The sequence below is a fragment of the Herpailurus yagouaroundi genome, unplaced genomic scaffold (genome assembly GCF_014898765.1).
Source record: "Herpailurus yagouaroundi ecotype Mexico unplaced genomic scaffold, PumYag 511, whole genome shotgun sequence".
NCBI lineage: Eukaryota > Metazoa > Chordata > Mammalia > Carnivora > Felidae > Herpailurus > Herpailurus yagouaroundi.
This window is the reverse complement of record NW_024412728.1, coordinates 671,417-698,727: the sequence shown is the minus strand read 5'-3', so window position 1 is coordinate 698,727 and position 27,311 is coordinate 671,417. Positions and strand designations below refer to the sequence as shown.

General features: G+C 50.4%; 2 protein-coding genes across 4 annotated transcripts; both read right to left on the bottom strand.

The window, feature by feature from the left end:
• Nucleotides 1-25: 25 nt before the first annotated feature.
• Nucleotides 26-15,591, bottom strand: DHX16 (DEAH-box helicase 16). Its single transcript, XM_040464799.1, has 20 exons — nucleotides 15,120-15,591; nucleotides 13,447-13,694; nucleotides 13,198-13,360; nucleotides 12,833-12,889; nucleotides 9,231-9,485; nucleotides 8,841-9,044; nucleotides 8,569-8,760; nucleotides 7,819-7,929; nucleotides 7,532-7,647; nucleotides 5,667-5,877; nucleotides 5,372-5,470; nucleotides 5,115-5,267; nucleotides 3,571-3,711; nucleotides 2,777-2,939; nucleotides 2,560-2,678; nucleotides 2,379-2,446; nucleotides 1,510-1,672; nucleotides 1,243-1,404; nucleotides 778-951; nucleotides 26-268 (listed from the first exon to the last, which is right to left on the bottom strand). The coding sequence occupies exons 1-20, from the start codon at nucleotides 15,324-15,326 to the stop codon at nucleotides 140-142; spliced, it is 3,135 nt and encodes a 1,044-aa protein (XP_040320733.1). The 5' UTR covers nucleotides 15,327-15,591; the 3' UTR covers nucleotides 26-139.
• A 2,190-nt stretch (nucleotides 15,592-17,781) lies between these two features.
• Nucleotides 17,782-27,098, bottom strand: PPP1R18 (protein phosphatase 1 regulatory subunit 18). Of its 3 annotated transcripts, none has more exons than XM_040464757.1 (4): nucleotides 26,710-27,098; nucleotides 24,012-25,718; nucleotides 19,145-19,355; nucleotides 17,782-18,498 (listed from the first exon to the last, which is right to left on the bottom strand). In XM_040464757.1, exons 2-4 carry the CDS (start codon nucleotides 25,638-25,640, stop codon nucleotides 18,479-18,481), a joined length of 1,860 nt encoding a protein of 619 aa, XP_040320691.1. In that variant the 5' UTR covers nucleotides 25,641-25,718; nucleotides 26,710-27,098; the 3' UTR covers nucleotides 17,782-18,478. The 3 variants fall into 3 exon arrangements, with proteins under 3 accessions (XP_040320691.1, XP_040320692.1, XP_040320690.1); XM_040464758.1 differs by having other exon boundaries at nucleotides 24,012-25,706; XM_040464756.1 differs by lacking the exon at nucleotides 26,710-27,098 and having other exon boundaries at nucleotides 24,012-26,422.
• Between the last annotated feature and the right edge of the window lie 213 nt (nucleotides 27,099-27,311).

Here is a 27,311-nt window from a genome sequence, read left to right as displayed (position 1 = left end):
ATGAGAATTTCCACGTCATTTTCTCTGCATCTCAAAAGTTCCTACAAGCTTTATTCCAAAAATACTTTTATTAATAGATATTAAATAATACTACAGAAAGGAAAGGAGCTGGCGTTGGGTTGTTTGTGTTCCCTTCTCTTTACCCTAGCTCTTCTCGTGTCTTGCCTATTTTTTTTGGCATTTTCTTAGAATGGGGATCTTCTAGCTCCTTGGCCTTATAATAGTGGGGAGCTACCTCCAGAAGCCAACTGCTTTCAATCTCTAAAACCTAGAAGAGATAAAAAAAATTAGCAGGGTTCCCCTTTTTCCAACCTAGATTCATAATGTACGTGTTTGACCAAAAAGTTTTTTTTTCCACCTTTAACTACAGGGCTAGGGGAAAGGTGCCAGATTCTAATACTATATACCCCAAAGGCAGACACACCTCTACATGTCATTCAGGATCCCAAGCAAACTATCCCTAAAAAATCTGATCATAAAGCTATATAAACTACACTCATGACAGAGACCACATCTGCTTTGTTCACCATTCTCACCCCAGCATCTGAAAATACTGAGACAACAGGCATTCTCATTCACTAATTCATTGAATGAGTATGCAGATCTTAGTAGATGCTGACACAGCTGTTAGAAACAATGTCTTTCTATTTTATCCTACCTTAAATCAATGTGTTTTCCTTTCTCTGCTGGTCTCAGCAACTTGAATCTGGATTTTGAGCTTGCTAGGATCCCACCGCCCCACACATCACCTTCCTGGGCAGGGGAAGGTCCCCTCACCTGTCTCATGAATTCCTTGGTGGTCAAGACAAGTTCATGGTAGAGCAGCCAGCGTGGCTGTTCCTCAAAGAGAGAGGAGTTGGGGTGAATGAACACTGTCTGCTGCTGTTTGACTGTGCGATAGCCACTACGAGTCAGTCGCGCCGTGTGGTAAAAGTAACCAGCTGTGATGGCCTTAGGGGCAGACAGGAAAGAAAGTCAACCAGAAAGCCAGATATCCAAGCACCCTAAGCACTCACTACCTTTTTAGTTCAGGCTTCTGGAGAACTAGAAAGGTAAAGGATGCATGAAGAACCCACTGAGAAGGAACCTTCATTAGCGTGGGGGGAGAAAGCACAGAAGAGCACACTTTCCACAGGGGAAGAGGACATATCCTCAGGCTGGAGGGATGACTGCAGGCCGCTGGAGAAGCTTGCTCCATAGATTGAGGGGGTGTGGGGAACAGCAGACTAAAGAAATGCTGACCTTGCGTACACGAATATAGTCCCCTTGGCAGGAGCTGAGACCAACTTCCACTCGTTCCAAGAGCCCCTCCAGCTGTTCCCGCACATCCCTGGCTCGGCGCATTGATCTGAACTGTACAAAGTTTTCATAGCACCACTGGGAAGAGTAACCACTCTCAGCCCACTGTGAAGACGGTTAAAAAAAGGGGGTAGAAGTGGGGGGGTAAGTAGCAGAACCAGAGTCTCCCCTCATGTCTCCCTCATTCCCATCATCCATGCCCAGTGTGACCTGTGTATAAACGTTTAGCAGAACCAGGTGGTCCCCACCAGGGAGGAAAAAGTTGACACGGGCATTGTCGGCATGGACGACCTTGTCCTTGGGTCTGTAGAAGATGGAATTGTTGACAGAGAGCATGGCAGCCACTGTCAGGATCTCTTCTGAACAGCTATACCTGGGGCAGGAAGGGGAAAACATGAGGATTCAAAGGAAGACACACAGGAACAGACACACAGTGAGGGGAAAAGTGATCACTGTGTAGCTATGTCCTCACATGGAAACTGTTGGTTAGGATAATGGCTACAAACCAGAGCAGACAGATTCTGGTTGCAGCAATGGCAATATGGGTGTCGAGGACATGAAACAACAGAGGAGGGCTATCCTTGGAGGTGGGGACAGGAAAGCACTTGGGACTTCTGAGGGTTCTATAGGAGGAAGGTGTGTATTGTGTGCATCAGGGAAAGACAGCACTTCATGTAATCACCTCTGACCTCAACCATGGCAGGGGAATGGCATTTAAAGGTGATCCCTCCACAACTACATCTGAATGTTACAGTCTGAAACCTTAGGAGCGAGTAAGTCCCCAAACCAGTCCACAAATAGCACTCTGCACAGGTGTGAAGGGACTTCCACATCCATTCATGCCCCCAAATTTTCTGTTAGTCAATCTTATCCATTTCATATCACGATCAAGGAAGGGCAAGACAGTGTCTTACTGCCCCTTGTGAGCCTCAAAAGGGGCAGTAAGAGCTTTCTAACTTACTTGTTAAAGAATAATACAGTAGAGAAAAAAAGCAAGATAACAAAGATGGCCCCAAGAGACAGAAAGAGGCACAGCTGGTTTGTGTGCTGGGGGTTTGGGCAGGGTGAGGGTTGCTTACTTTTCAGAGGCCAAGATCATTTTAGATAGCATGGGATCCACCGGTAGCTCTGCCATCTTTCGACCAGACTAAGGAAGGAAAGAGAGTTGAGGCCAGTCCTCCTTCAGGTGTCTCTCCACCATTCAAGAGGTTACCCCCAATCCCTTCATCCTGCCCAGCCCATGCTGCCCTCCCACCTCACCGTGGTGAGCTCCCCAAGGTGGTTGAGGGCTCCCAGAGCATACAACTGCTCCAAGGCCAGCAGCAGGGTCTCATATGGTGGAGGGTCCAGGAAATCAAAGTGCATTAGGTCATGGATCCCTAAAGAAAGATGTGAGGGAATAGACAGTTTCTCTGCAAGGACCAGTGACTCTAACCCCACCTCCCTCCTCTCAGGAAAACTGGGGGACCCCAATAACCTAAGCTCTTGAGCAGCAACACAACATTGCCCAGGCTGGTCCTCTGGATCTCTGGCACAGTGGTTTCCTCCAGCTCATGCTGATAGGCCCAGGCGGTATACAGGCGGAAGCACTTCCCTGCAGCCACCCGACCCGCCCGACCAGCTCGTTGATTGGCTGAGGCCTGGAAAGAAAGGAGAAGCAGGACAGCTGACAATCTGATGAGGGAAAAGACAAAGGGCAACATTTATGCAAGATATCTGAAAGGATGGGAGCACCTGGGTGACTTGGTCGGTTAAGCATCCGACTTCCGATCAGGTCACAATCTCATGGTTAGTGAGTCTGAGCCCCACGTTGGGTTCTGTGCTAACAGCATGGAGCCTGCTTTGGATTCTGTATCTCCCTTTCTCTCTGCCCCTCCTTGCCACTCGCACTCAGTCTCTCTCTCTCAAAAATAAATGAACATTTAAAAAAAAGGGGGCACCTAGGTGGCTCAGTCGGTTGAGCATCCAACTTCGGCTCAGGTCATGATCTCGCAGTCCCTGAGTTCTAGCCCCGCGTTGGGCCCTGTGCTGACAGCTCGGAGCCTGGAGCCTGCTTCTGATTCTGTGTCTCCCTCTCCCTCTGCCCCTCCCCCGCTCATGCTCTGTCTCTCTCACTCTCAGAAGTGAATAAATGGTTAAAAAAAAAAAAAAAAAAGAAAAAGAAATCTGAGAGGATGTAGGTTGCTTATTTCCTGTCCTCTGAGAAGCTCCCACAGGTTTCTGAGTTGAACCTTCCCCATGGAGACCCTGCTAGAGCCCAATCAGGCTGACCTTGCTGCAGGGTGTGACAGTGAGGGATTCCATGCCTGTGCGAGGGTTGTAGCTCTTCTGCTTACAGAACCCTGGATCCAGCACATAAATGATGCCCTCAATGGTGAGTGATGTCTCAGCGATGTTTGTTGCCACAACCACCTGAGTGAAAGGATGTAGAATCACCCAGGGACCCCACCCACCAAGTTACCTAGAAAAAGTAATCCTGGAAGATTCAAGTAGACAAGTAGGTGCAGACAAGGGGCAAGAGCTGAGGGGATTTATATCCAAAGGCAGGAGAGGGGTCCAAGGCCAGGCAGGGACAAGGGAGAAGTAGGGATAAACAGGGACATGATGTGGAAAGGGAATAGGGAGGAGTTAGAACTTTTTTCAGAAATGGGAGAGGGTGGGTCCAGGTCCCTGCCTCCATCTTGTCCAACACCACTTTCACATTCACCCTCCCCCACTACTTCCTGCAAGAGCCTCCTCATGTGTCTTCCTGGCTTTACTCCAAGCCCTGTTTATGTGGCATCCAGATGGTTCTTTAAAAATGTTAACTTGTCACGTCTCTAACCCCATCCTTCAATGGCTTCCTGCCTACTTGAGAATTATATACAAGTCCCTTAAGGCCCTCAGTCCTCCAGCCCTGGCTACCATTCTGACCTTACCTCTGAGTAAGGGCTCCCAGCCAGGCTCCCAGGCTGGTCCGAGCATACTCCTCACTCAGGTCCTTTGCATAAGCTCTTACCTCTGCTGGACACACTCATCTACCAGATTATCAGCCTGGCTCCCTCCCTCACCAGGTTCAGGCCTCAGCTTCCCTTTCACCTTACTGGAGAGGGAGAGGCCTTCCCTACACCCCAAGGAAAATACTTTCCTGCCATTCCTCACTCCCACCCCCTAGAGTCAGTCTCCATCTTCCCAAGCTGCACTGTATTTCTCCACAGCATTAGCATTTGTCATAAATCAGCATTGTGTATTTACGTGTCCACTGTCTCCTAACCTCTGTTAGACTATAAACTCTGGGAGGCTAGGGACTTAGTTCATCACTGTATCTTCGTTCCCTAGAACAGTAACTGGCATGTAGGAGAGCTTGTTAAATATTTGTTGAATGAAAGTTACATCTTTACTCAAAACCTTTTGAATGCCACCCAATCGTCTAAAGTCCAAATGCTTTCAACTGCTATGAAAGGCCCTCCCTAATATCAGTCCAAAGTTTTCACCTTGTGAACTTTCCACTCAGCCTTCTAGATAACGCTCTGATCTCAAACTCACCTTAGGCCTTGCTCTGATATTCCCCACCATTTTTCTTAAAGGTCCAGATCAAATCTAACCTGCTGGCACACCAAGGACCTCCCTCCTCCTCTGCACCCCTACAGTGCTACTTAACAGATCATGTATTTGGCTATGTCTCAGTTCATGCTGAATTATTCTCTCTCTCCAGCTCTGGAAGTGAGGGACTATTACTGAACCCTGTAGCTGTAACACTGCCCAGGACATATGCTGCACAGGGCAGGCACATACTCTCTTTTCCATTACTAGTTGTGTGGGTTTCTCCAACTAACCTTTCGTGCCCCAGGGGGTGTGGGCTGGAAGATTCGAGCTTGCATGTCAGAAGGCAGGTTGGCATAAATGGGTAACACCAAGAGCTCCCGGATTTTGGAGCCCAGGCGGCGGCAGCGATCCTGGAGCATCTCACAGGCGGCCTCAATCTCCTCCTAGATTTGGGATGGGGAGAACAGTCTAGTGACATACAGCTGACATGCCAGCTCTGTCTTCCCCTGGGATACACACATCATCATCCCTCCCCTACACCTCACACCTGTCCTGTCAGGAACACCAGGATATCCCCGGGAGGCTGGGTCACATGGATCTGCAGCACAGACACCACACAAGCTTCCAGGTAGTCAGCCTCTGGAGCCTGGGGATGAGGAGGAGAAGGGTCACAGGAAGGCCATCTGTTCAGGAAACCTCTTCCTCTTCTCCCAGCTCAGTAACCACTTTATCCCAGTTCCCCTTTGGACTCTCCATTTCCCCTTCCATCTTTAGAACAGCCTTCTCCAAAGGCTCAAGCTTTGGTGCCTCACACTTAAGTCCATCCTCCCTGAGGGGAGCACCTTGGTATAGAAGATGTCAACTGGAAACCTGCGTCCAGGGATTCGGAAGACAGGGGCATCATCAAAGAAGGTGGAAAAACGGGCAGTGTCCAGTGTGGCTGAAGCCACCAAGACCTTCAGCTCAGGCCGGAAGCGAGCAACATCCTTGATCAACCCAAAGAGAATGTCTGTGTGTAGGGTCCGTTCATGAGCTTCATCTACCATCACCACGCTGGGGAAAGAACAGGGGAGTAGTGAGCAAGGAAAGCTGGGCATTGTAGGAGAGGACACTAGAGTGCCCTGGATAAGGGCACAAATGGAAGTAAAGAGCCCAAAGGTGAATGTGGGAGGAGGGAGTTCCAAGGAGAAGCCAATCACCCCAGTTAAGGAAGACCAACAAAAGGTTAAAGAAGGTCAAGACCCCAGGGTCTGCAGCCTATTCCAGCCTGGCAGACAACAATAACCAAGATCTGGAGGCTGGAAGCCAAGGCCAGGACAAGTCAGACAATCCTCTCTGGATCAGAGTCAAAGGTCTGTCAGAGTCAACAGAAGTAAGGATATCTGTTTTAAAGCAGAAAAAAAGTGAGAGCAGGGCCTCTTCAAATAAGGCTGGGCTCCCCAGGCTGGCTGGGGATGAACAGACAGATCTGAGCCACCACGATCTGAACAGCCCAGAAGTTCCCAGGCTCCCAATGGACTGCTGTGGTGTGTCCCTGTTGGTCCTGCTGCCTCTCTGTGGAGAGAGGGAGCGGTTAAGTCTTTCTACCCCAAACTTAAAGGACCTTGCAGGCTTCTTGGTTTCCTCCTTAGTTACATGTGTGCCATGCTTCTTTATCCTTGCTCCAGTCTTTGGATTTCCAGGTGACAGTTAAGCCTGCAGGAGCTCACCCCCTGGCTCAACCCTTTGTGCCTAACCCTGACTATGCTGGTGTAGTCCCCAACTGTTTCACAAAGCAGGCTGATTTGATGGGAAAACCCCATGCCCCAAACACTCTTACACTGGCTAGCCTTCTATGGGTTCTGAGATTTTTGCAAGGGATGTGAAGGCTCAAATTATATTTGTTCTATTGCTCCATATATGATATCCTAGGACCAGAAATCTATAGCCTCCTAAAAGTTAAAAAGGCACATATTGCTCAGCTGGCCTGACCCCACCACTAGCCCACGCACAGATCCCTTCTCCTCCTAAACACATGTTCATGCAAAGCCCTGCTTGGCCAACACCAACACTGAGAACTCACTATTCACAGGCCAAGGCACTCCAAGACTTTGGCCAAAGGCCCAAGAGTGAGGGTCCAGGCATACTGACAGCCCCTCTGATCACCACTTTGGCTTCTTGGTATTGCGCTGAAATCCGTCTCACTATAACCTCTCCCATGGTTGCTCCATGTACTCTCTGTAGTCATGTGAAACAAGTCTGATCTTTTTTTCTAGGTAACACCCCTTCCCATGTTTAGAGGGAACCAGAATGTGTCCCCTGAGTTTCTTCTCTCTAAGCTGAACATTCTAAGTTTCTTCAAAGGGTCTTCACATGGCTTTTCAAGTCTCTACAGCACTACTTTACCATCCTGGTGTTTTCTACACTCTGGAAGCAACAGGGCGGGGGGCGGTGGGTGGGCAGGGAAGGGAGAGGACTTCTCTGCAGTCTCTTCTACCCCATCTCCATGGCGCCTGCAGTTCAGTCCTAGTACCATCCACACCATAAAGATCTAAGAAGTGGTGGGCTAGTCAGAAGACAAAGGCCAAACTAGCTGGGTAAGAATAAAGAGAAGAAAGGCCAGAGATTAAAGGAGATACAGGAAGGTACTGAAGGGGGAGGAAGGCAGCAGATGGGGTAGAGGAGAAGATGGTGGCTCTCTTGTGGGAGGTGGGGACCCCTTGTGTACCTGTAACTTGCAAGGTCAGGTTCAGAGAGGAACTCCCGGAGGAGCATCCCATCTGTCATGTAGCGGAGGACAGTTCGCTCCGACGTGCAGTCCTCAAAGCGGATGCTATAGCCAACCTGTTAAGGGGGCCATTAGCAATCAAAATTGGGCTGGTGCTCCCTGAAGGGAGTGCAGGGCTAGGGGATGAGGTGCCAGGGCCTGGACCTGTGGTGTGAAGCCCTGTGCAGTGTGGGCTACGTCCCAGACCCTAGAGGCTCCCCTCACCCTTCGGTCCCCACATATCTCACCTCATTCCCAAGCTTCACACCCATCTCCCGGGCCACTCGGGCAGCCACACTCATGGCTGCCACTCTCCGGGGCTGGGTGCAGGCAATCTTCATTCCCTTCTTTGTGTAACCCTGAATGATAAGAGAAGAGGTTTTCCCTTTGTTAAATATGCTCCTGGAACCCAGGACAATTCAGAGAAAGAGATGTAAATTCATGACAGGGCAGGGGGAATGGAGGGAACAGACAGAAACTGAAAACCAGACCACAAGGGCAAACGGATAGGACAGCACACCTAGGGCCCCTGAGGGCGTTGTCACCCAGCCCTGAGAGTCCCAGCGTCTGGGTAATCATGTTCGGGCCCTGCTAGATTTGAGGTGGAACAGGACAGATAACTGGGGCAGACCCAGATGCAATAGAAAACAAAAGAAGGTGAAAAAGGAAAATGAGTCCTTTGACTCTTCGTTCTTTGGCCCCTGCAGAGGAGCAACAGCTGAGCTGGCTGGCATGGGAAGGTCCACAGCCCACCATCTATCCGCTTACATGTTCTTCCAACATGCATGTATGGAACTAGACACAAACATTGTGGCAGGAAGTGAGAATAGAAACATAAAGGGTTTGTCCTTATTCTTAAGAAACTAACAATTTAGAGGAAAAGACTAAGTGACTGAAGACGAAAAGGTAAGCAGCTACTCAAAACACCATGTAAAAGAAGGTCTGACAGGACTGTGCTTGTCAAGGGCCAGCAACTTGGAGGGTGTGGATGACTGTACCTCCTCAAAGAGATACTGCGGGATCTGGGTGGTCTTCCCGGAGCCTGTCTCACCCTCGATGATGAGGACCTGATGATTAGCAATAGCAGCCAGGAGCTCCTCACGGAATGGGAACACTGGGAGGCTGCGGCGGACAGCCTGGATGGACTCTTTCTGCTGAGCCTGGGTTGGAGGTGGTGGGCCTGATGGCTCCTGAGAAGGAGAAAGAAGGGCATGAGCTTCAGAGCCAGCTTCCCAACCTCCTTAGGATGTCCCAGAGTTCTCCCGCTCACCTCGTCACCCTGGAGCTGAGTGGCCCGGACAAACTCGATGGTCTCCTCTTCCTCCAGCACCAGCTGATACTTGGGCTTCTGGGAGGCAGCATCTCGGGCCCCAAATTTCAGGGACGCTGCCCCCAGCCGGGCCTCCTCCCAGCGCCGCTGCTCCTCCCCAGGGGCACCTGATTCCTCCTCCACTAGATCCATAGCTCGTGCTGGCTATGGAGAGGACATGTGAAGACAGGTGATGCCTTCTTTCCAGGCCCCTCCTCCCCAGTCACTACCCCTGCCCACCAGGAAAGGCAAGACAAAGAAGGGGCCAGCCACAGCCCTGGTCAATGCCTTCAAGACCTCCCTCCCCTCAGCTTGGGGAGCAGGGCTGAAGCTGATTCTGCTTAATCTCACCTGTCCTCGGGTCTCCTCAGGCATATGGTAACGATTGGTGGCCTCCAGCTTCTCCTGCTCCCCAGCAGCCCGGTACTCTCGGGCCAAGTCCCGCACTCGCCGCTTGTATTTGAGCTCCCGCCGCTCATGTCGGCTCAGCTCCACATCCCCAAAAAGGAACTCCTCATCAGCCAGCTCAGCCTCCAGATCCTCAAGTTTCTCTCGTTCCCTCTTAGCCAAGTACTCTCGGCGGGATTTCTTCCGCAGCTCAGGGACCTGGGTCAGGACAGGGCAACCAAATCCTTATCTTATTAGAATAGCAACCCCTTTCCTTATCTATCTGTAAAAGTGACAAATTCCCCAACAGGCTGGCAATGTCCCTCTGCAATGTCCAACCTAATGGTATACTCCAAGCTGGGCCTCTCTGAAAGCCACACACTGACCCCACACACTATCTTCTAGCAGCACGATCCAACTGGAAGGACTTCTGGACAGTCTCACCATCTTTGTCAATACAAATACATCAGGGCAATTATTTGAATATTTTAGATTATATTCTTATTATTTTATTCAACTTAGTGGAAAGGAGGAAAACAAAAGGGCTAATACCAGCATTTAGAAGCACAGGTCTCAAACGAAAACCACTGGCTGTGCCAAAAACAGTAGGTAATCTTCAGCCTGTTAGATGCTCCCTGGTCTTAAATCAAATGACTATGGTTTGGGAAAAGGGGAAAAATACACTATATACAAAAAAATGGAAGTATAACATCAGAAAGTGTTCTGTAAGGCAAGATGTAATCAGAAAGGCCTAGCTCTCTGAAACTAACCTCTCCCTGCCTCCTACAATGTGTCATTTGGCTTCTACAGGTTCCTTTGATATGAGCTTTTTAGGACATATTATGGATACCAATAAAAGACTGGCCACATCCATAAGACCTTTCTCAGCTCTCATCCTGAGCCCTCCCACTGTGGCAACATTGTCTTCTCCGGATCACAACAACCTCCTCTACTGTGGTGGCAAAACCTCATTAAGCACTTTCGTTGGGGACTCCAATTCGATTTAATTGCTTGGCTTTTCTTGTTCGTTCCGTGAAGACTTAAAAGTTTATGCTCATGATCTAATGTGAGTACACAATCAAATATCCTTCCAACCTGATGGGTAAAGCAGAAGATATCCTTTTAAAATATGGACAAAAAACCAGGGCAATTTGAGGGGCACCTGGCTGGCTTAGTCAGAAGAGCATGGAACTCTTGATCTCAGGATCCTGAGTTCAAACCCCACACTGGGTTCAGAGATTACTAAAACAAACAAACAAACAAACAAACAAACAAACAAACATACAAACAAACCAAAACAACCCAGGGCAATATAAACATCAAAAAGAATCATGATAGGGCACCTGGGTGGCTCAGTCAGTTAAGCATCTGACTCTTGATTTCAGCTCAGGTCATAATCTCACCGTCGTGGAATGGAACCCTACATTGGGCTCTGCATTGACAAAGTGAAGCCTGCTTGGGATTCTCTCTCTCTCCCTCTCTTTCTGCCCTTCCCCAACTCATGCACATGCACTGTCTCTCAAAAAAAAAAAAAAAAAAAGAATAATGATATGAAACTGTAAAATACTGCAAAACAGAAATTCGTGAGTCCAATGTGACACACATACACACAAAGAATGGGAAAAAGCTTTCGCCCCCAGTGAGGTGGCTGTTACACCAAACTCCTTACTCTGAAAATTAGTAATTAAACATTTTCCCTGCCTTTTAAAAAGGAATGATAGCTCATTCCTACTTGTTAAGGAAAAGCTCTTCTTTACGTAACAAGGTTAGCCAAAAAATGTAGGAGGGATGTCAAACTCCAAAAATCACCTTTCTGCAATCCCCAGTGAAACAGCAGATTCAGGAAAGGATCTGCATCTAATGGCTACTAAAACCATTAGATGAAAGGCTGTTGGCAGAAAGGATATCTGCACTAACAGGTAGACATCGGATAGGATGTCCCCCCTGATGTGGTATAATGTGAAGTGCACATCGCCACCCAAGAGGTGTTCCTGTCACAACTTTTTAATCTGAGTTGAGGCAAGATTTAGATACAATTTCCACTTTAAAGGAAGCGTGGGGCATAGAAGAACTCAATACCACAAGATAAGCGTCAGATAAATCCAGAATGTAGGACATAGTACAAGATGAGAGAGAGAGAGAGAGAGAGAGAGAGAGAGAGAATGAAACAAAAAAATATATAACAGTCTGAAACACCAAATGTAATGTAGGAAATTTAACTGGGTTCCTGCTTGGAAAAGCAGTTACTAAACACATTTTGGGGTAACTGGGGAAGTTTTACTATGGACAGGTTCCTAGTTGACACATGAGAAGTACTGTTCATCTTCTGGGGTGTGACAATGGCACTGTGGCTTTAGAGGACAATATCTTTATTTTTAGAAGGTACATGTTAATAGGATAAAATGCCATGTCTAAACTCTTTTAAATGGTTCAAAAAGAAAAAAAAGCCTACACTCACACAGACATTGCAAATACTACACTATTAACCATTTCTAGGGGTGCCTGGGTGGCTCAGTTGGTTAAGCATCCTACTTCAGTTCAGATCATGATCTCACGGTTTGTGAGTTCAAACCCTGCATGGGGTTCTCTGCTCTGAGAACAGAGTCCCCCTCAGATCCTCTGTCCCCTCTCTCTCTCTGCCTCTCTCCCGCTCATACATGTGCTCGCTCTCTAAAATAAACATTAAAAAAAAAAAAACTTAAGAAAAAAATTAACCATTTCTGAATCCAGTCTATATGAATGTTAATTATACTAATGCTTTCAACATTCTTATTTGTTTGGAAGTTTTCATGATTCAAAAAGAAAAGGAAAATTAAATTCTGGCAAATAAAAACATTACACCTGTACAGACAAATGTCTTAGTACTCTCTGACCACAATTGTTTTGTGGGGTGGGTCATGAGACGGCTTGGTCAGGAGAGACCTGAGTTCTAATAGGTCATTCTTAAGACATCAAGAGTCTCAAAATTCTTTTGAGAAACCAAAGTATAACCTTACTTGGGAAGACCAAATCTTTGGAAAACCACCTACCCTAACTAAACTTATACCATAACAAGTTCAGTTCATGAATTACAAGGGTTGTGTCCCCATTCAGTAAGAAGACCAACTCAGGAAACTAGAGGAAGATTACAAGGCCATGTCTGGGATAGAGAGACTAGATGGTAGGAAGGTATTTGGAACTAGGTGTGTCCAAGCTGAATGGTCAGCATATCCCTAGGCAGATCCCTGGGCAGTGGGATAGCTGCCCTGCCCCTGCCCTCCAGCCACCCCCCTTGATGTTCCAGCTGCCTTTTGATTACATCTCATTAAGTCTCAGGAAAAGGGAAAGCTCACACTTCCTTTACGAACACAGCGTGATTTAATTCTAAGGAGTCAGGAGGGTTTGTGTGTAGCTTCCTTCCCTCTACAACTTAAGTCTGTCCTTGGTAGGCTCCTGTCAACAGGGACCTGACACCCCATCAGCATCCCTGCTGTATTTCATGTCCTTTTTCCCCTACCCCAAACCATTTCATCAGAAAGTCTTTCCTTTTGCTTTCTGATGTTGGCTTCTTGGACACTGGGACTCACCATGGCTTTCCGGTCTTCCTCAGCCATCTTGAGGCGCTTCTGAGCCTCTTCATAAGCCTAGGAAAAGAAACCAAGAGTAAAGCGCTGTGAGGACAAAATCTCCCAAAGCCACAGTCACTCCCCCTTTAGAATCACAAGGTTTTGATATACCATAGCATGAAGAAATGTCCCTTCTCAGTGGGAATCTCTAGGGCTACAGGTTCAGCAGAGGGTCGCCTTAGCCAAAGCACCCAGAGGGGTCCTCTTACCATACAGATGAATACCACCAGAGGCCATCGCTGGTCTTCCCAAAGATTACTATCTCTGCAATCACACCCAACCAGGAATATTCCTGGGGATTTACAAAACATGCTGCTCCTATGTACCTTCTTGTCTGACCGCTCCAGGACATTTCGAGTCCGATCCTTGTCCCGCTGCCGAACCCTCTCAGCAAAGGCATCACGTTCCTCCAGGTCCTGAAGGCGCTCTCGCTCAGTCCTCTCCCACTCATCCTCCGACTCTGGCTTCTCAGTCAGCTGTTTACTTCCTCTGCAGCCCAGCCCGAAGGATCACATAAGGCCTCCTAGAAGGTTTATCATCCCATCATCCCCTGCCCCATCCTGCTTCTGTCTTACCCTGTCTTTCTCTTCTCCTTCTCAGAAACCTCTTGCTCCTCTTCTTCCTCTTCATCCTGACGTTTCTTCCTGAGGTGTTTCCGTTTTTTACGCTTCTTCTGGACACTGCTCCCAGCTCTACCTACGGTCTCCTCACTGCTCTCCTCACTGTCTTCCAGCAACTTATAGGATAGGTTCTTCTCTAGCAGGGCTCGGGCCTCTCGCTCTGCCACTCGAGCTGGCTTTTCTACCACTGCCTTCCGTGGTACCTTTCAGTAGGAGGGAAGATAATGGGATGTGAGCAACTCCTGATCTCTGCCCACCAAGTTTGCCCCATTCCAAATTTAAGGAATGACCTGATCTTAAACCAGCCTTCATTGTCCCTCTTCCCAATGGCTTCACACCATGTTCATCCAGTAATTAACATTTATTGAAACCTGTCCAATGCACCAGGTACTTGCTAGGTACGAACACAGGAATAAACAAAAGACAAAAATCCCTGCCTTCATGGAGTTTATTTTGCATTCTCAAAACCAATTCTCAGTTGCTCAGCCTCTGTTGTTCCTCATGATTAAGTCATTCTGATACCACTGCACCCAGTGCTCCAGCCCAGCTGGTGTCGCTATGATGACCCACGGTGCCCCGTTCCTGGCCCTGAATTCTCTGAAGCAGCCATGCTGGCGGCCGACATGCTACGAGGATTGATTTGCAAAGGCTTGTCATATGTCTGGCACTGTATCAGATTCCAGAGATGCTAAACAGATTAACATAAATCATCTACCCTCATATTACTTACATTCTAAACTTATCTCTCACCAGGCACCATATCTCTCACCAGACAACTAAAGCAGGCTATTTGCCATTCTAGGAACATGCCAAACACTTTCACTCTTCCATATACCTGTTTTGTAACGTGCTGTCAGGTGAGAGAAATACAAAGACAAGAAATACACAGTTCTGTCCTCTAGAAGCTCACCTTTACACCTTTACTACTTTCCCCTTCTCTGACAAATTTCAAGGAATTTTTGGGCCCACATGCCTTGATCAGTACTGCTACCTTTTTCTGCCCTTCCACAGAACTTCTCTCTCTCTCTCTCTCTTTTTTTTAAATTTTTTAATGTTTATTTATTTCTGAGAGAGAAAGAGAGAGACAGAGAGTGAGCGGGGGAGGGGCAGAGACAGAGGGAGACAGAATCCGAAGCAGGATTCAGGCTCTGAGTTGTCAGCACAGAGCTGGTGGCAGGGCTCTATCCAACTCACGAGCGGGAGATCCTGACCCGAGCTGAAGTCGGACGCTTTACCCACTGAGCCACCTAAGTGCCCCAGCACCTCTCTTCTCTGGCCTCGCTATTCAAAGTGTAGTCTGTGGACTATCGGATTTACCCGGAAACTAGTTAGAAATGCAAAAATTAAGATCCTATCCCATAACTAATAAATCGGAATCTGCACTTTAACAAGGGTCCTGAATGAGTCTCTGCATATTAAAGTTCAAGAAACACTGCTCTGTAGCACTTAACCGTCCTTGAACTTCTCCCCACAGCTGGACATCCAGCACCTAGCACAGTACCCAGGCGACAACGGACAAGGCTAGGTGCTTGTAAACTGAACTTATTTAATTCCCTGAAGAACAGTTAGCCCAGTCTCACCAGGACAAATAAACTGGGGCCCCTCCCCTGCCCCACCCCTTCCCACACCTTGTTCCAGAGTCTCAGGGCGAAGTCCCGGGCCGGCCCGCTGAGGTCCAGAGTATCCGTGTCTCGGAGGCGCTGCACGAACTCCTCGGCCGAGGCACAGCGCTGCGCGGTACCGATCAGAAATTGGGCTACATGCCGTTCGCTCAACCCCAACACCGAGTGCAGCTCGTCCTGCACCCAGCGCTCCAGCCCAGCTGGCGTCGCCATGGTGACCCACGCTGCCCCGTTCCTGGCCCTGAATTCTCTCGAGCAGCCACGCTGGCGGCCGTCCCGTCGGAGGCCCGGAGACCTGGAGTCCTAGGCTGGAGTCTCAGCTCCGCAAAGGACCTGCCTTAGGACCTTGAGGTTTGGTTTCCGACAGCCCCAAACCTTCCTCCCGCACCACCGAGGCCGGAAGCGTCCGATCATTTCCGGTCTAAGCACTATGGTGGCCGAGCGAGTTCAAACCTCGCGGTACCGCCCCTGAGGCTCGGGATAAAATGTTCTATTTCCGCCTCTACTAAGTTCCTCAATCGTCCCCTGATGGTCGGTCTGTGGATGCCTCTCTCACTTATTCATTCAACAAATGCTGTGTGCTAAGCACAATTTTAGTTGCTGGGGATATGGCAAAGAACTAATCAGAAAAAATCCCTTACCGAAGGGAGGGTCGAAGACAAGATACATAATAAAACATGTAAGTCCTATGGTTAAAAATATGTCAAAAAATAATGCAAGGTTTGTGTGTTGTGGGGGGAGATTCTCTTTCAAATGGAAGGTCATGTCCATGCTGATGAAAGATTAGCCCATGCTGTTTAGGAGTTACCTTTGTTAGCACTGTACCTGCAGCAGGAATGAATACAGGTTAGGAATAAGCAAGGACCTCCAAGCTGGAAGAAACAGGATTTGGGGAAAAAACAAAGGTTCCCTCTTTTCTTTGTGCTGTCTTAAAGTTATTTTTTTTTCAACATTTAATTATTTTTTGGGACAGAGAGAGACAGAGCATGAACGGGGGAGGGGCAGAGAGAGGGAGACACAGAATCGGAAACAGGCTCCAGGCTCTGAGCCATCAGCCCAGAGCCCGACGCGGGGCTCGAACTCCCGGACCGCGAGATCGTGACCTGGCTGAAGTCGGACGCTTAACCGACTGCGCCACCCAGGCGCCCCAGTCTTAAAGTTATTTTTAAAAGTCTCCAAACTAAGGAATGTGTAAACTGTGTTCTACATTTTCGCTAACCGCTTGAATTCTCTGGTGGCACTTAATCAAAAAATAAGCAGAACTTGTTATCTTGCTCTCTGCTTATCTGACGTCGGTTTGACCCTGTTTCATACTTTTATGACTAACTGGACTGATCAGACACTACCTTTGGGAAATGAAATAATCCAACAGCCACAGGTAGCTCCTTAGCATTGACTTCTTAGATGCATTGTTTTCTGTTTCTGAGATGGACTTTGGGCACCACAGGCATATCAGAGCTTCCTGCCCTGCTTTCCTGGGTTACAACAGATTAGGATCTTTACTTAATTAGCTACTAATGTAAGCATTGTTTCCCTCTATACTCACACCCACTCTAAATTGGCTCATTGTTCTAACACCTTGCTTGTTCCTTTGCTAGTAAATTGAAGACTTTTGGTACGTGTTTAAGATCACTTTGTCTTATTTTGTATTTAGTAAAAGGGAGTCTCCTCTGACTAGGCTGAGAAAACTCCTGTAATAGTAGGACTATAACTACTCAAACAAGTCTTTACTACCTTAGCAAACTAGAAAGAAAGAAAAAAAAAAGACTTGATAAGCAAACTACATGTATAGATCTTCCACATTTACAGAAGATAGAAATTCTTTGAAATGCCAACATTCAGTGTACTTGGGCAACAAACCCATGAATTATCAATGGCTCTTAAACCTTTAGGTATAAAACCCATTGTCTAGCGGACTCTTTTTCAGAAAACTGCACTTCTGTACATACACTATATTTTGCAGCAATTTTAGTCTTGTTATATATGGTCCCAAGTCTTGAAGTAAATGCCCCTGGACTAGCCAGTGTTATACACTAGCTGGCTGCTTCTAGCAGGCTTCTAAATACTGAAATTCTTCAATTCCAATATTTTAGCTATTTTCATCTATTCCCATATTTGTTCAGTCATTCAATCTAGTAATAGTTTTGTGAGGCCTGGGCTACTTCATTAAACCCAACTGACATCGTTTGCCCTTGTGGCACTTCCAGTTTAGTGGATTCTTCCTGCCCTTCCTCAAACCAGTCCTTTTCCTGCTAGTCCTTCGAGAAACAGATACAGGGCTCTTACAGAGCCCTTTCTTCATGTCAGTATTGAGTTCCTGTTTCACTTCCATCATTTTTCCCTCCTGCAGCCACAGCCACTACCTCTTCAAGGCCAATAGGAAGATGGGAGAGGCTTGGTATGAGAAACACAGAACCTCCCACACACATACTTTTTTTCTAAAGAAGGAAAAGCATCAGGAGAGTTGGAGAGATCTCCATTTTATTATGGAAAACTTCAAAAACAAACAAACAAACAAACAAAAAAACCCAAACAGGCAGTTGATAAGGAAGGAGAAATGGGAGAGAAGAGTTGAGGTGCATTGTTTGTCACTCCACACCCTTGCAATTCAATTGTGAACCACTAGGAGGAACAGAATTAAATAACTAAATGGGAGTACAAGGTTAGGGTTAGGATTCCCAGACTTTCCTCTTGGGGAAAACAGAGGTACAGACTGAGCAAAAGTGGAAGAAGCCACACCCCCAATGAGGCAGCTGCCAGGGACAGGGGAGAGGATTCCATATAGACTCAACATGTAGGTGTGGTTGTAAACCTGGGACTTTGGCAGGTAGGGCTGGGAGCTAGTGGGGTTTGTAAACCAGGCTGGTGGTCAAGGGAGGTGGCAGGAGCTGTAAACAAAGGGGCAGTGACCTAAGGAACAGGAAGGAGAGGGGCCTGTAAATAGAATGGGGGCAGGCTGCCCAGGATGAGTGTTTAAATTGTAAGAGCCCTCAAGGGGTGGTGGGGAGTAAAGGAAGGCTGGAGAGTGTACTCTGTCCATGGAGATGTAAGAGGTGCTTCATCTCCCCCCCCCCAACCCCTCACCCCCATGAGCTCTGTGCTCCTTCCCAGGACTTGATGCTCACTCTTGAATCACCCAGGGTGCACCAGCATGTCTGATGCACTCACATCAGAGACCTTTGGTGAATGTAGAAACTGGGTAACTAGCTCTGCCCCTATAAACAGGATGAGGAAAGCAAGTTGGAAGATGTCGATTGCCTTCCCTTCCAAGCTCATGTTCAGGGTTTCTCTGTTCTCAATCTTCTGGGCTCCAGGATCTTCAGTTCTGGGAAAGGGGAAGGTATAGACCCTATGTTGGAAGAGGGTCACCTCCGGCAGGACTCATCTGTGGGAGAGGAGGCAATAATGATAGAGAATGAGTGAGGGCCTCTGCCACCCGCCTTCCCCCCTTACTCTCCACACTGAAGATAAGTCTTTATATCTTTCATGCTGAGTGCTTGCTACTACAGTAACAGCAGCCATCATTCACTAAGCTTGCATTCTGTGCCAGGCATTCTTACAACCTGTTTAATCACACAATAACCCCAGATGAGTTTAAGTAATTTAATGTCCAGCCATAGTTCCAAGATGCTTCATAAAAATTACTGAACCCTCTCAGTAAACCCCAGGAGGTGGTTATTTTTAGCTCTATGTCATAATTGCTAAAAATAAGGCCAGAGAGCAGGTGATTTCCTGGAGATTACACCACAGGTAAGAGACAAGATGGAATTTAAACACAGTCCTGTCTGACCAAAACCTTGTGTTTTTAACCACAGAAAGAGTTATGGTTTTGAAATCTGGAGATCCCTTGTGCACTTCACTTTCTAAGACCTTGGTTTCCCCATTTGTCAAGGGAGTGGGTGGGGTTAGAGGTCCTACCAAGTCTCTTCCAGGAGCACCAACATTAATTAATTCCTCCCCTTCCCTCCTGGACTGCAGTGCCCAATAGGAACACCAGGGGGTGTCCTCGGACCAGCAGAGCCTCCGCTCACCCACGATCAGGGCCTTGGTGCGCAGGCCGCCCTGGAGCTCCCGTTGTAGCAGCAACAACTCTTCCTCATCCTCTTCGTCATCGGGTTGGGCCGCTGGGGGGCTGGGGGTACTGGGAGCCTCAGGCTCTGGGCCCAGCTCCTCCAGCACTGAACTTTCAGAGGGGTATTGATACGTGGTCTCCAATGCTGTCTCGCTGAAGGAGATCTTGAGCTGAGAGTAGGAGAGAAACGCAGGAAGCATGGAGTTCAGCGGGGGAAAGCTCCTAGGGAAGCACGTGCCAGGTGGGGAGGGGAGCTGGATTTGGGCACCCTACTGACTTTACCCTCCCTATCCACTCTGGGGCCCAGGGATCCAGTTTTCCTTTTTTTTCCCCTAAATTTTTATTATTTTATGTATTAATTATTATATATATAGCACATATATAATATAATATATAATAATAAATTATTTATAAATATTACTTATTATGCATTTATTAATTTAATACTTGTTTATTTTGAGAGAGAGAAAACGTGAGGAGAGTTAAAGAGAACCCCATGGGGTGCCTGGGTGGCTCAGTCAGTTAAGCGGCCGACTTCAGCTCAGGCCATGATCTCGGGGTCCATGAGATTGAGCCCTGCGTCGGGCTCTGTGCTGACAGCTCAGAGCCTGGTGCCTGTTTCAGATTCTGTGTGTCTCTCTCTCTGCCCCTCCCCTATTCACGCTCTCTCTCTGTCTCAAAAATAAATAAACGTTAAAAAAAAAAAAAAAAAAAAAAAGAGAACCCCAAGCAGGCTCCTTGCTGTCAGCATGGAGCTAGCCGTGAGGGGGCTTGAACTCACCAACTGTGAGACCATGACCTGAGCCAAAACCAAGAGTCCAACACTTAACCGACTGAGCCACCCAGGCATCCCACCCAGTTTTCCTTTTGATATAGGCTCTCCAATCCCAGATTTCCCTTCTTCTGTCATACCATTTCCAAAACATCAGACTTTTGCCTGAACTTTCACACAGGTGCAGAAGTGAGTAATACAGAACCCAGCTTCCTACTCTTTAGACTGTGGGTGGCAGAAGGGTAAAAAGAAAATACGTGGAAATAACACCTGTGATCAGAACCGAATCTTTGGGTACCCTGAGGGCAATCAAGAAGGCTTCCCAGAGGTAGGAAGTTTGAGCTGGCAGGAAATAGGTGGCTAGAGGGAGTCCCAGGCAAAAGCAAGGAAGAGCACTTTGGTTTCCACATCCTCAGACCCTTGGCTGTTCCTGAGAAACCCTGGACACCTGTGCCCTCCTGCTCCCCCCCTCACTCCTCTCCTACAGCTGGAGTGAACTCACAACAAAGTGGGGCTGGGGCCTGGGAGGGAAGAAGAGACTCTACTGAAAAGCCCAGAGGAAACAAGACTCTCCCCTAACACAGAGAGGAGATGGGCCCTTGAGTCCCTGCAAGAGAAGCTAGGTGAGGCGTCAGGGGCAGAGAGGAAAGTCCATGCAAACACAGGTTGGGGTGGAAAGCGCAACAGGAGAAACATGCAGAGACACAGGCAAAAAGCCAGAGGGGACCTGGAGGGGGCAGAAATCCTCCACAAACACAATGTCCCAAGAGCAGGCGAGCCCCAGATGTTCTCACTCCCTTTCTACTCTTCCCCTTTGCCCTTTTAAGAAGCTCAGGGGCAGGGGCAGAGTGGGATTAACTCTGGGAGCCAAAGCGATTAAGGAGACAAACAGGAGGATTCTGTGTGAACTACTTGGAAAGGTCCAGACTATCTATTCAGGTCTTCCCAGAAGACCTGTTTGGGAAACTTGGGGCTTGGGCCCTGCATCCTTGAGTCTCCACATGGACTGGGGTGTGAGAAAAGAGAAACCGGGAGGGTGGCTGGACAAGTGGATGCTAAGGGCTGTACAGAATGTGCAATATGGGTTCCATGGGAAGCTGGAACTCAGAGACTCCTTGGCTCCAAACCCAGCATTGACTCCCCATTTCACTGGGAGGAAAAGCCAGAGCCTGACTAAGGCCCACAGGGTACTCCCACTGTACCACTTCTCCCTACCCCCCACTTCTCAGGCAACTATCTGCTCCCACTGCAGCCACCCTGGTCACAGTTCCTCTAAGGCCAACAGGGGCACTCCAATCTTAAGGCCTTTGCACTGGCTATTCCTTCTGCCTGGAACACTGTTCCCCCAAATACCCCCATAGCTCCCTCTCTCCCAGTCACCCTATTTAAAGTTCATATTCACTCCCCCAACTTTCTCGCTGTCTACGTTCCACTTACCCTGTTGTAATTTTTTTCCATAATCATTTACCACCTCCTAATCTACCAGAGAATTTACTTGTTATTCTGTGTCCACTGTCCATAGGAGCACGAAAGTTGCTATGGTGAGTAAGGAAGAGTTGGTTCAGACCTCAGGTGTGGTCCCCACAGACAACCAACACTGGGGACCAGTGTGGAAGGTACACAGTCTATCTGTGGAACTGCTGGTAGAAATGCATGACAGCAACCAGATCCCTTATATCCCAATTCTTCAGAAGGACCAGTTCTGGTTCTGTTACTGACAGATTTACCCAAACTTCTGGGAACCCATTTGTTTTCTTTTCACATTCCCTTTTGGGATAACAAGCTCCATGGTTTGTTATCCACTCTGAAAAATGATTCATTTTATTTGTTCTCAATCATGTTTGTCTCTCTTCTCCAATCCTGCTTCTCTGCTCACACCCCCCCCCCCCCCAGCCAACTTCTGACTGGGCTTCTCAGGAATGCACAGCCTCCATGGGAGTTTGGGGGGGGGGGGGGGAGTACAGAGGGGTGTGACTCACTTGCTCCTCTCCCATCAGCTATATAAAGTCACAAGGGGGCCAAAGAGGGGAGGGGCCCATCTCTCAGCTAGAAGGGCCTCTGGGGAAGGGCACCAGCCACAAGACAGGGCTGGGATTTCTCTCCCACGGCAAGGATGCATTTGATGGCCTTAGCTTCCAAACAAGAGTTATTTCGGGAAGGGGGTGGGGGGGCAGTCCTCTGGTCCCAGAGCAAGTGGATTGGGTCAGAGCTGGAACAAGCATGTCAGTCCCTGCTGAGCAGGGTGCAGAGAGAGGGAAGAAGGCCTGAGACAGGGGGGAGGGGGAGGTGTCTGGGTCTAGAAAACTCTGCTGCTTCTCTCCACCCCCACCCCTAGAGCAGCCATGGCTTCCTCATTCTCTCACCACATCCTGAGCAGTTCTGGCAGGCCTAGGGCCCAGCGGTTCCCCACTCAGCCCCACCAGCCTTCCGGCCCCCACCCCAGGCTTCCTGTTTGGGTGATCTGCTTCCGGCTTCCCCGCTCCCTAACCTAGGTATGGTCACCATCACAGGTCCTGTCCTGCACTCACATGGTCCCCAGCTTTGGGCCCTGAATTTCATGCCTCCCTCTGCTCTTCCTCCCCAAAGGCACAGGCCAACCTCTATAGGAAGTGACTTGTCTGAACACCTCACTCTGGCAGTTCCTGGCCTACCTCCTAACATCTGTCCAGCCCAAAGGGGAAGGGGCGGGTAGCAGTCAGAGTGCTCAGGATAGACTCAGGTACCATGGCTCAGGGAGGGGAGCTTGAGCTGCACATGAGGATGAACTGGGGGATCAAGTGTCCCGCAAGCTTAATCTAGGTCTTTGGTCCCTGTGGTTTCCCACTGACAAAGCACGCGCGTGCGCGTGCACACACACAAGACAAATCTGAGGACGTCAGATGAGATGACAACTGGAGACTATGAAGGGCTTCCCAGTCTCTGGGGAGATGTGTTAGGTGCAGGGACCTCTCTTTCCTTAGAGATTTTCAAGCTGGAAACTGATTGGTGTGTAAGGAAGGGGTTGGGCTGAAGCCACAGCAAGAAGCCTGGCTGCTCCCACTTCCTGCACTTTGTCCTTTTTCCAGTTTAACCTCTAACCCTCTGCTGGCCTCAGCCCCCATCCCTGTCCCCAACTCCCATTGTATTCCCTGCTCTCAGCTCAGTGTCTCCAAATTCACTTCTCTCTTTTGCTACCCCAAAGGGAGGGAGAGGCCAGGGCAACAGGAAGAGAGGGGAAAACCAACTGCTGAGCCAGTTCTGGGGAGGGAGGGGAAGCCCAGGGAGGAAGGAAGAAGGGGAGTGAGGGGTGGGGGTATTTTGGAAGAAGAGAAGGCTTTTCTTGTCCCAAGAGAGAAGGGAGCACTGTTTAAAGCAGTGGCCCAGCTGAGGGTGTGCAACCCTGAGGTCACCCACTTCAAATGGCTTCTGTGTGTGCCTCTCCCATGGAGCAGACTTGGGGTTCAAAAGTCTTCTCTTTGGCCAGCCTTATGCCATTCCCCCACCCTCATCCCAGTAGTCCCCTCACTGGCTCTGCCCCCTCTGCCTTGGGACTGAGAACTTCCTCCACTCACTTCTCCCTGCCATTTTCCCCTAGAACCCCAAAGGCACCCCCCTGTGCCTCTTCAGGCTTCCTGAAGCCCCACATTCCCTCCCCTGGGAGGCTGTGTGTGCTTTCAATCTGAGGACCCTGCTTTCATAGATTCTAGGCTGTAGCCTCAGCTCAGGTCTCCACCAGACGGGTTGTGTCCCAGACTCAGAGGAAAGGAAGGAAAGAAATGGGGGGCAGGGAGGGACTCAGAGCCTGAGGGAATGAAGAGTGAGCAGCCTGGGCACACCCTGAGAGAGACACACCCAGAGACAGCACTTGATTTAGGGCAGGATTCTTGGGCTTGGAAATGAATGGAAAAGGAGGGCAACAAGAAGAAAGGGTGTGTGTGCAGAGGAGGAAGGGTTGTGGCAGGAATCAGCACGAAAGAATAGAGAAAGACCAGAACATAGGGATATAAAAAAGAAAGGAGTACAGAAAGAACCGATGAGCAGGCTTCTAAAGAAAGCTGGCTTAGCTGCTCCCTACCTGTTTGTGATGCCTTTCAGGGGACCCCTTGACAAGGCAGCTGCGGCTGAGACGGAGGTAGCCCCCCAGAACCAAGATCTCCTCAGCAGTTGGGTACCGCTTCTTCCCAGCTCCGGGGACTGCAACATCAGCTGTGGCTGGGGTGGCGGGAGGAGTGGTGGGGGCTGCAGGGGGCAGGGACCGCCGGGGGTTGACTGTGAAGGTGTGTCCACTGCGGCGAGGGGCCCCCACCCCTGGCCCTGCCTTCACCCCATAGAACAGTCGGTTCATGAGGGGATCCCCAGGGGACTGGGGGGCAGGTGGGGCTGGGGGTGGGGGAGACAGAGGGGCTGCTGGTGGGGGCCGGGGTTGCACTGCTTCCTCTTCCTGCCCTCTAGAGCCTCCAGTCCCAGCGTCCTCTGGTGGGAAGGGGGAGGGCACAGAGCTGCAGTTCTGCAGGGTTCTCAAAGGCCTGCCCAGAGCCCCCGCCTTCTCCTTCTCAGCCTCGCCTTCTCCAGCCTCTGTACCAAAGGGCCCCAGATACTTCTCAGCAGACTCTGGAGGGACTGGTTTCTGAATTTGAGTCTCTGTGTCCCTGGGTGTCCATTCTCGAACCTTCCCAGAATTCAGGGTCCATTTCCATCCTTCTGTCAGCCTCAGTCCCCTCTCACCATCCTGCACAGGGCTACACCTTTGTTCTGCTGCCTCCACTTCTCCAGAGCTGCTGTCTGGAGCCTCCCTACTCAGGGTCTCTGACAGCTCTGTAATCTCTTCTGAGGCCAGCATTGGAATTGGCCTCTCTTCTTTTCTCCCACATTCCTCTGAGCAGTCTTTTCTTTTTTCTAAGCTCAGCCTCCACTCTGATATCTCCAGTTGTACCAAACTCTGTTCCTGAGACTCTCCAGAGTCGGGCCTCCATTTATGGGCCTCTGTCAGGCCCATCTTCTGGTTGTCAGACTCCGCTGGGCTCAGTCTACTTTCCACCACCTCTTTTCTCCTCGGGCTTTGTTCTCCAGGCTCTGCCAGTCTCAGACTCCACTCTGGAGTTTCTCCCGGGCTCAGCCTCCATTTCCGCGCTTCCGACAGTCTGGAGCTCTTGTCTCCAGCCTCTCCTGGGCTCTGCCTCCAGTCCCAAGCCTCTGAAGGCCTGGGGCTCGACTCTCGGGCTCCCCCTATCCTCTTCTCTCTGGCCTCTCTGGGACTGAGCCGATCTTCTCTCGACTCTCTTCCCTTGGGGCTCTGATCCCGCATCTCCCCAGGGCTGGGTCTCTGCTCCCTGGCCTCCAAAGTCCCGGGCCTTCTTTCTGCAAGTAGTTCTTCATTACGCTGCTGCTGCTGCTGCTGCTGCTGCTGCTGCTGCTGCTGGCGCTCCTGCCGAATGAATCGGTTCTGGTGCACTGGCCCAATGGCCTCTAGGAGGACAGCCGACTCGTCTGGGTCTGGAGGTCCAGCCTCTGTAGTCCCAGGTGTAGGGCTAGGCTCCCCAGGAGACAGACCAAGCTTGGCCCGGCGGCGCTCCAGGAGCCCTCGCTTCCAGGCTGGCATCTGGGACAGACGCTCCCGCTCTGCCTTCTCCCGGCCACGAAGGGCTGCCTCCTCCTGCCGTCGCCGGGCTAGCAGCTGTAGCTTCCAGTCTGGGATGGTGGCCATGACCGCGTTGAGGTAAGGGTGCGGAGCGCTGGGGCCAGAGAACAGGAAGGAGAGGCTCCAGAGGCCCTGGGGGTGAGACTGGGGGTGGGCGGAGAGGAAGTAGAGGGGGAGAGGTGGGACACAGAGATGGGCAAAGGAGCTGAGGGTGAAGACAGAGGGAAAGAGGGAGAAGACGGAAAGCAGAGAAAGGGGGAAACTAAGAAAGTGAAGAAAAAGCTGTGGACCAAGTGGGGGTGGGGTCGTGGCAGTGAGAGGAAGAGTGGAGATTCAGGGCAAAGAGGCAGGAGTCAGATTTGGTAATGTACGGTTAATGGTATCACAGTCCCAAGGATGAGAGAGGAGAGAAAGGCGGAAAAAGAAGCCGGCATGAGGGAGGAGAGAGAAAAGATAGGCGGGGGAGGGGGGGTTGCGGGGGAGTAGGGGTCAGGCGAGGTTTCCCCACAGCTACTCCAGAGGCGGTTAGAGTGGGAAGGGAGGTCAGGGAATCCCGCCCGAGAAGGGGTGGTGGGACCTGAGGAGGGGGGGCGGGGAGGTGAGGAGGGGCGGAGAGTGGAGAGGTCCAGGGGAGCAAGGAGCCTCCGGGGGCAGAGGGGAAATAGAGCTCCGCGGGAGGAGCGGGGCGCGCGTTTCAGCGCGGGCCGGGGAGGTCCTGGCTCCCCTCCCAGATCCGCTCGGGCCACGCCTCTCCGGCCCCCAGCCGCCACCCCTCCGCCCTGCACTCCGCCCCCAGGCAGGTCGGGGGGAAATACCCTCCCTTGAGGACTTTCGGAACCCTGGCGTCCACCCCCACCCGTCCCGCCACCACCGCCTGCCTCTCCCACCGGCCGGGCCCGGGACCCTGGGTGCGGAGCACCGGCTCCACGACTCTGCTCTCCGGACCTTCGAGTCCTATGCCCGGGTCTCCGATCTCACGGAACCCTGACATAGCCGGCCATCCCCACCCAGCTCGGACCGCACAGACAATCTCGGCACAAAGAGGAGACAGCCCAAGGTCCTGGCTGGGGGCAGGAGCGGGGACAGAGGGAGGAGACACCCCTTCCCCAAGTCTGAAGCCCCTCAGTCAACTCACTAGCCAGCGGGGTTCCCAGGGGAGGGGGTGCGGAGGAGCCTGGCGTCCGGAGGGAGGAGGAGAGAGGAAGAGGAGGAGAGTGGGATTGAGGGAGATCCGGAGACAGGAGGGAGGGGAGGAGGGAAGGAAAGGAGGAGGAGGGAAGACGGAGAAGAGGAGGAGGGACGGAGACAGAGACCTGGGGGCCGGGCGGGGGGCGGCGACCGCTTTGTCTGAGGACAATGGGGAAAAGGAAGGGGGCGCGGGGCGGGGCCCGAGGGGGCGGGGCCTCGCTCCAGAGACCCCGTGTGGGACTAGACTTTCCAACTCACCCCTTTCCCGCCGCAACCCCTGGCCCTTCGCTCTCTGTCTTCAGGACCCTCAACCCACCCCCACCTCCCAGTAGCCCTGGAGAACCTAGGTGTTCAGACCCTCGCCCCCAGCTCACAGACTCAAGGCAGCGGCCCATGACTCAGGCCCCTCCAGGGACTTGGAGAGGAAGCAGCAGCTGCTGCGAGCCGGGCCCGCCCTTCCCATCTCCTGCCGCTCCTCCCCACGCTTTTGCCTCCCCCCCCGCCCCCCACCCCGACAGCCTTTGTTACTGCGGGGTCCAGGGCCGCCAC

What these genes read in the sequence shown, in the direction of transcription:
- DHX16 (XM_040464799.1), bottom strand. Translation starts at nt 15,326, where the DNA reads ATGGCGACGCCAGCTGGGCTGGAGCGCTGGGTGCAGGACGAGCTGCAC. An exon ending in TGGAGCGGTCAGACAAGAAG is followed by an intron (nt 12,890 to 13,197) that starts GTACATAGGAGC and finishes TTCTTTTCCTAG; the next exon opens with GCTTATGAAGAGGCTCAGAA. An exon ending in ACCTTGGGGAGCTCACCACG is followed by an intron (nt 2,447 to 2,559) that starts GTGAGGTGGGAG and finishes TTCCTTCCTTAG; the next exon opens with TCTGGTCGAAAGATGGCAGA.
- PPP1R18 (XM_040464757.1), bottom strand. Translation starts at nt 25,640, where the DNA reads ATGGCCACCATCCCAGACTGGAAGCTACAGCTGCTAGCCCGGCGACGG. An exon ending in CTGAAAGGCATCACAAACAG is followed by an intron (nt 19,356 to 24,011) that starts GTAGGGAGCAGC and finishes TCCTACTCTCAG; the next exon opens with CTCAAGATCTCCTTCAGCGA. An exon ending in CACCAAGGCCCTGATCGTGG is followed by an intron (nt 18,499 to 19,144) that starts GTGAGCGGAGGC and finishes CCTCTCCCACAG; the next exon opens with ATGAGTCCTGCCGGAGGTGA.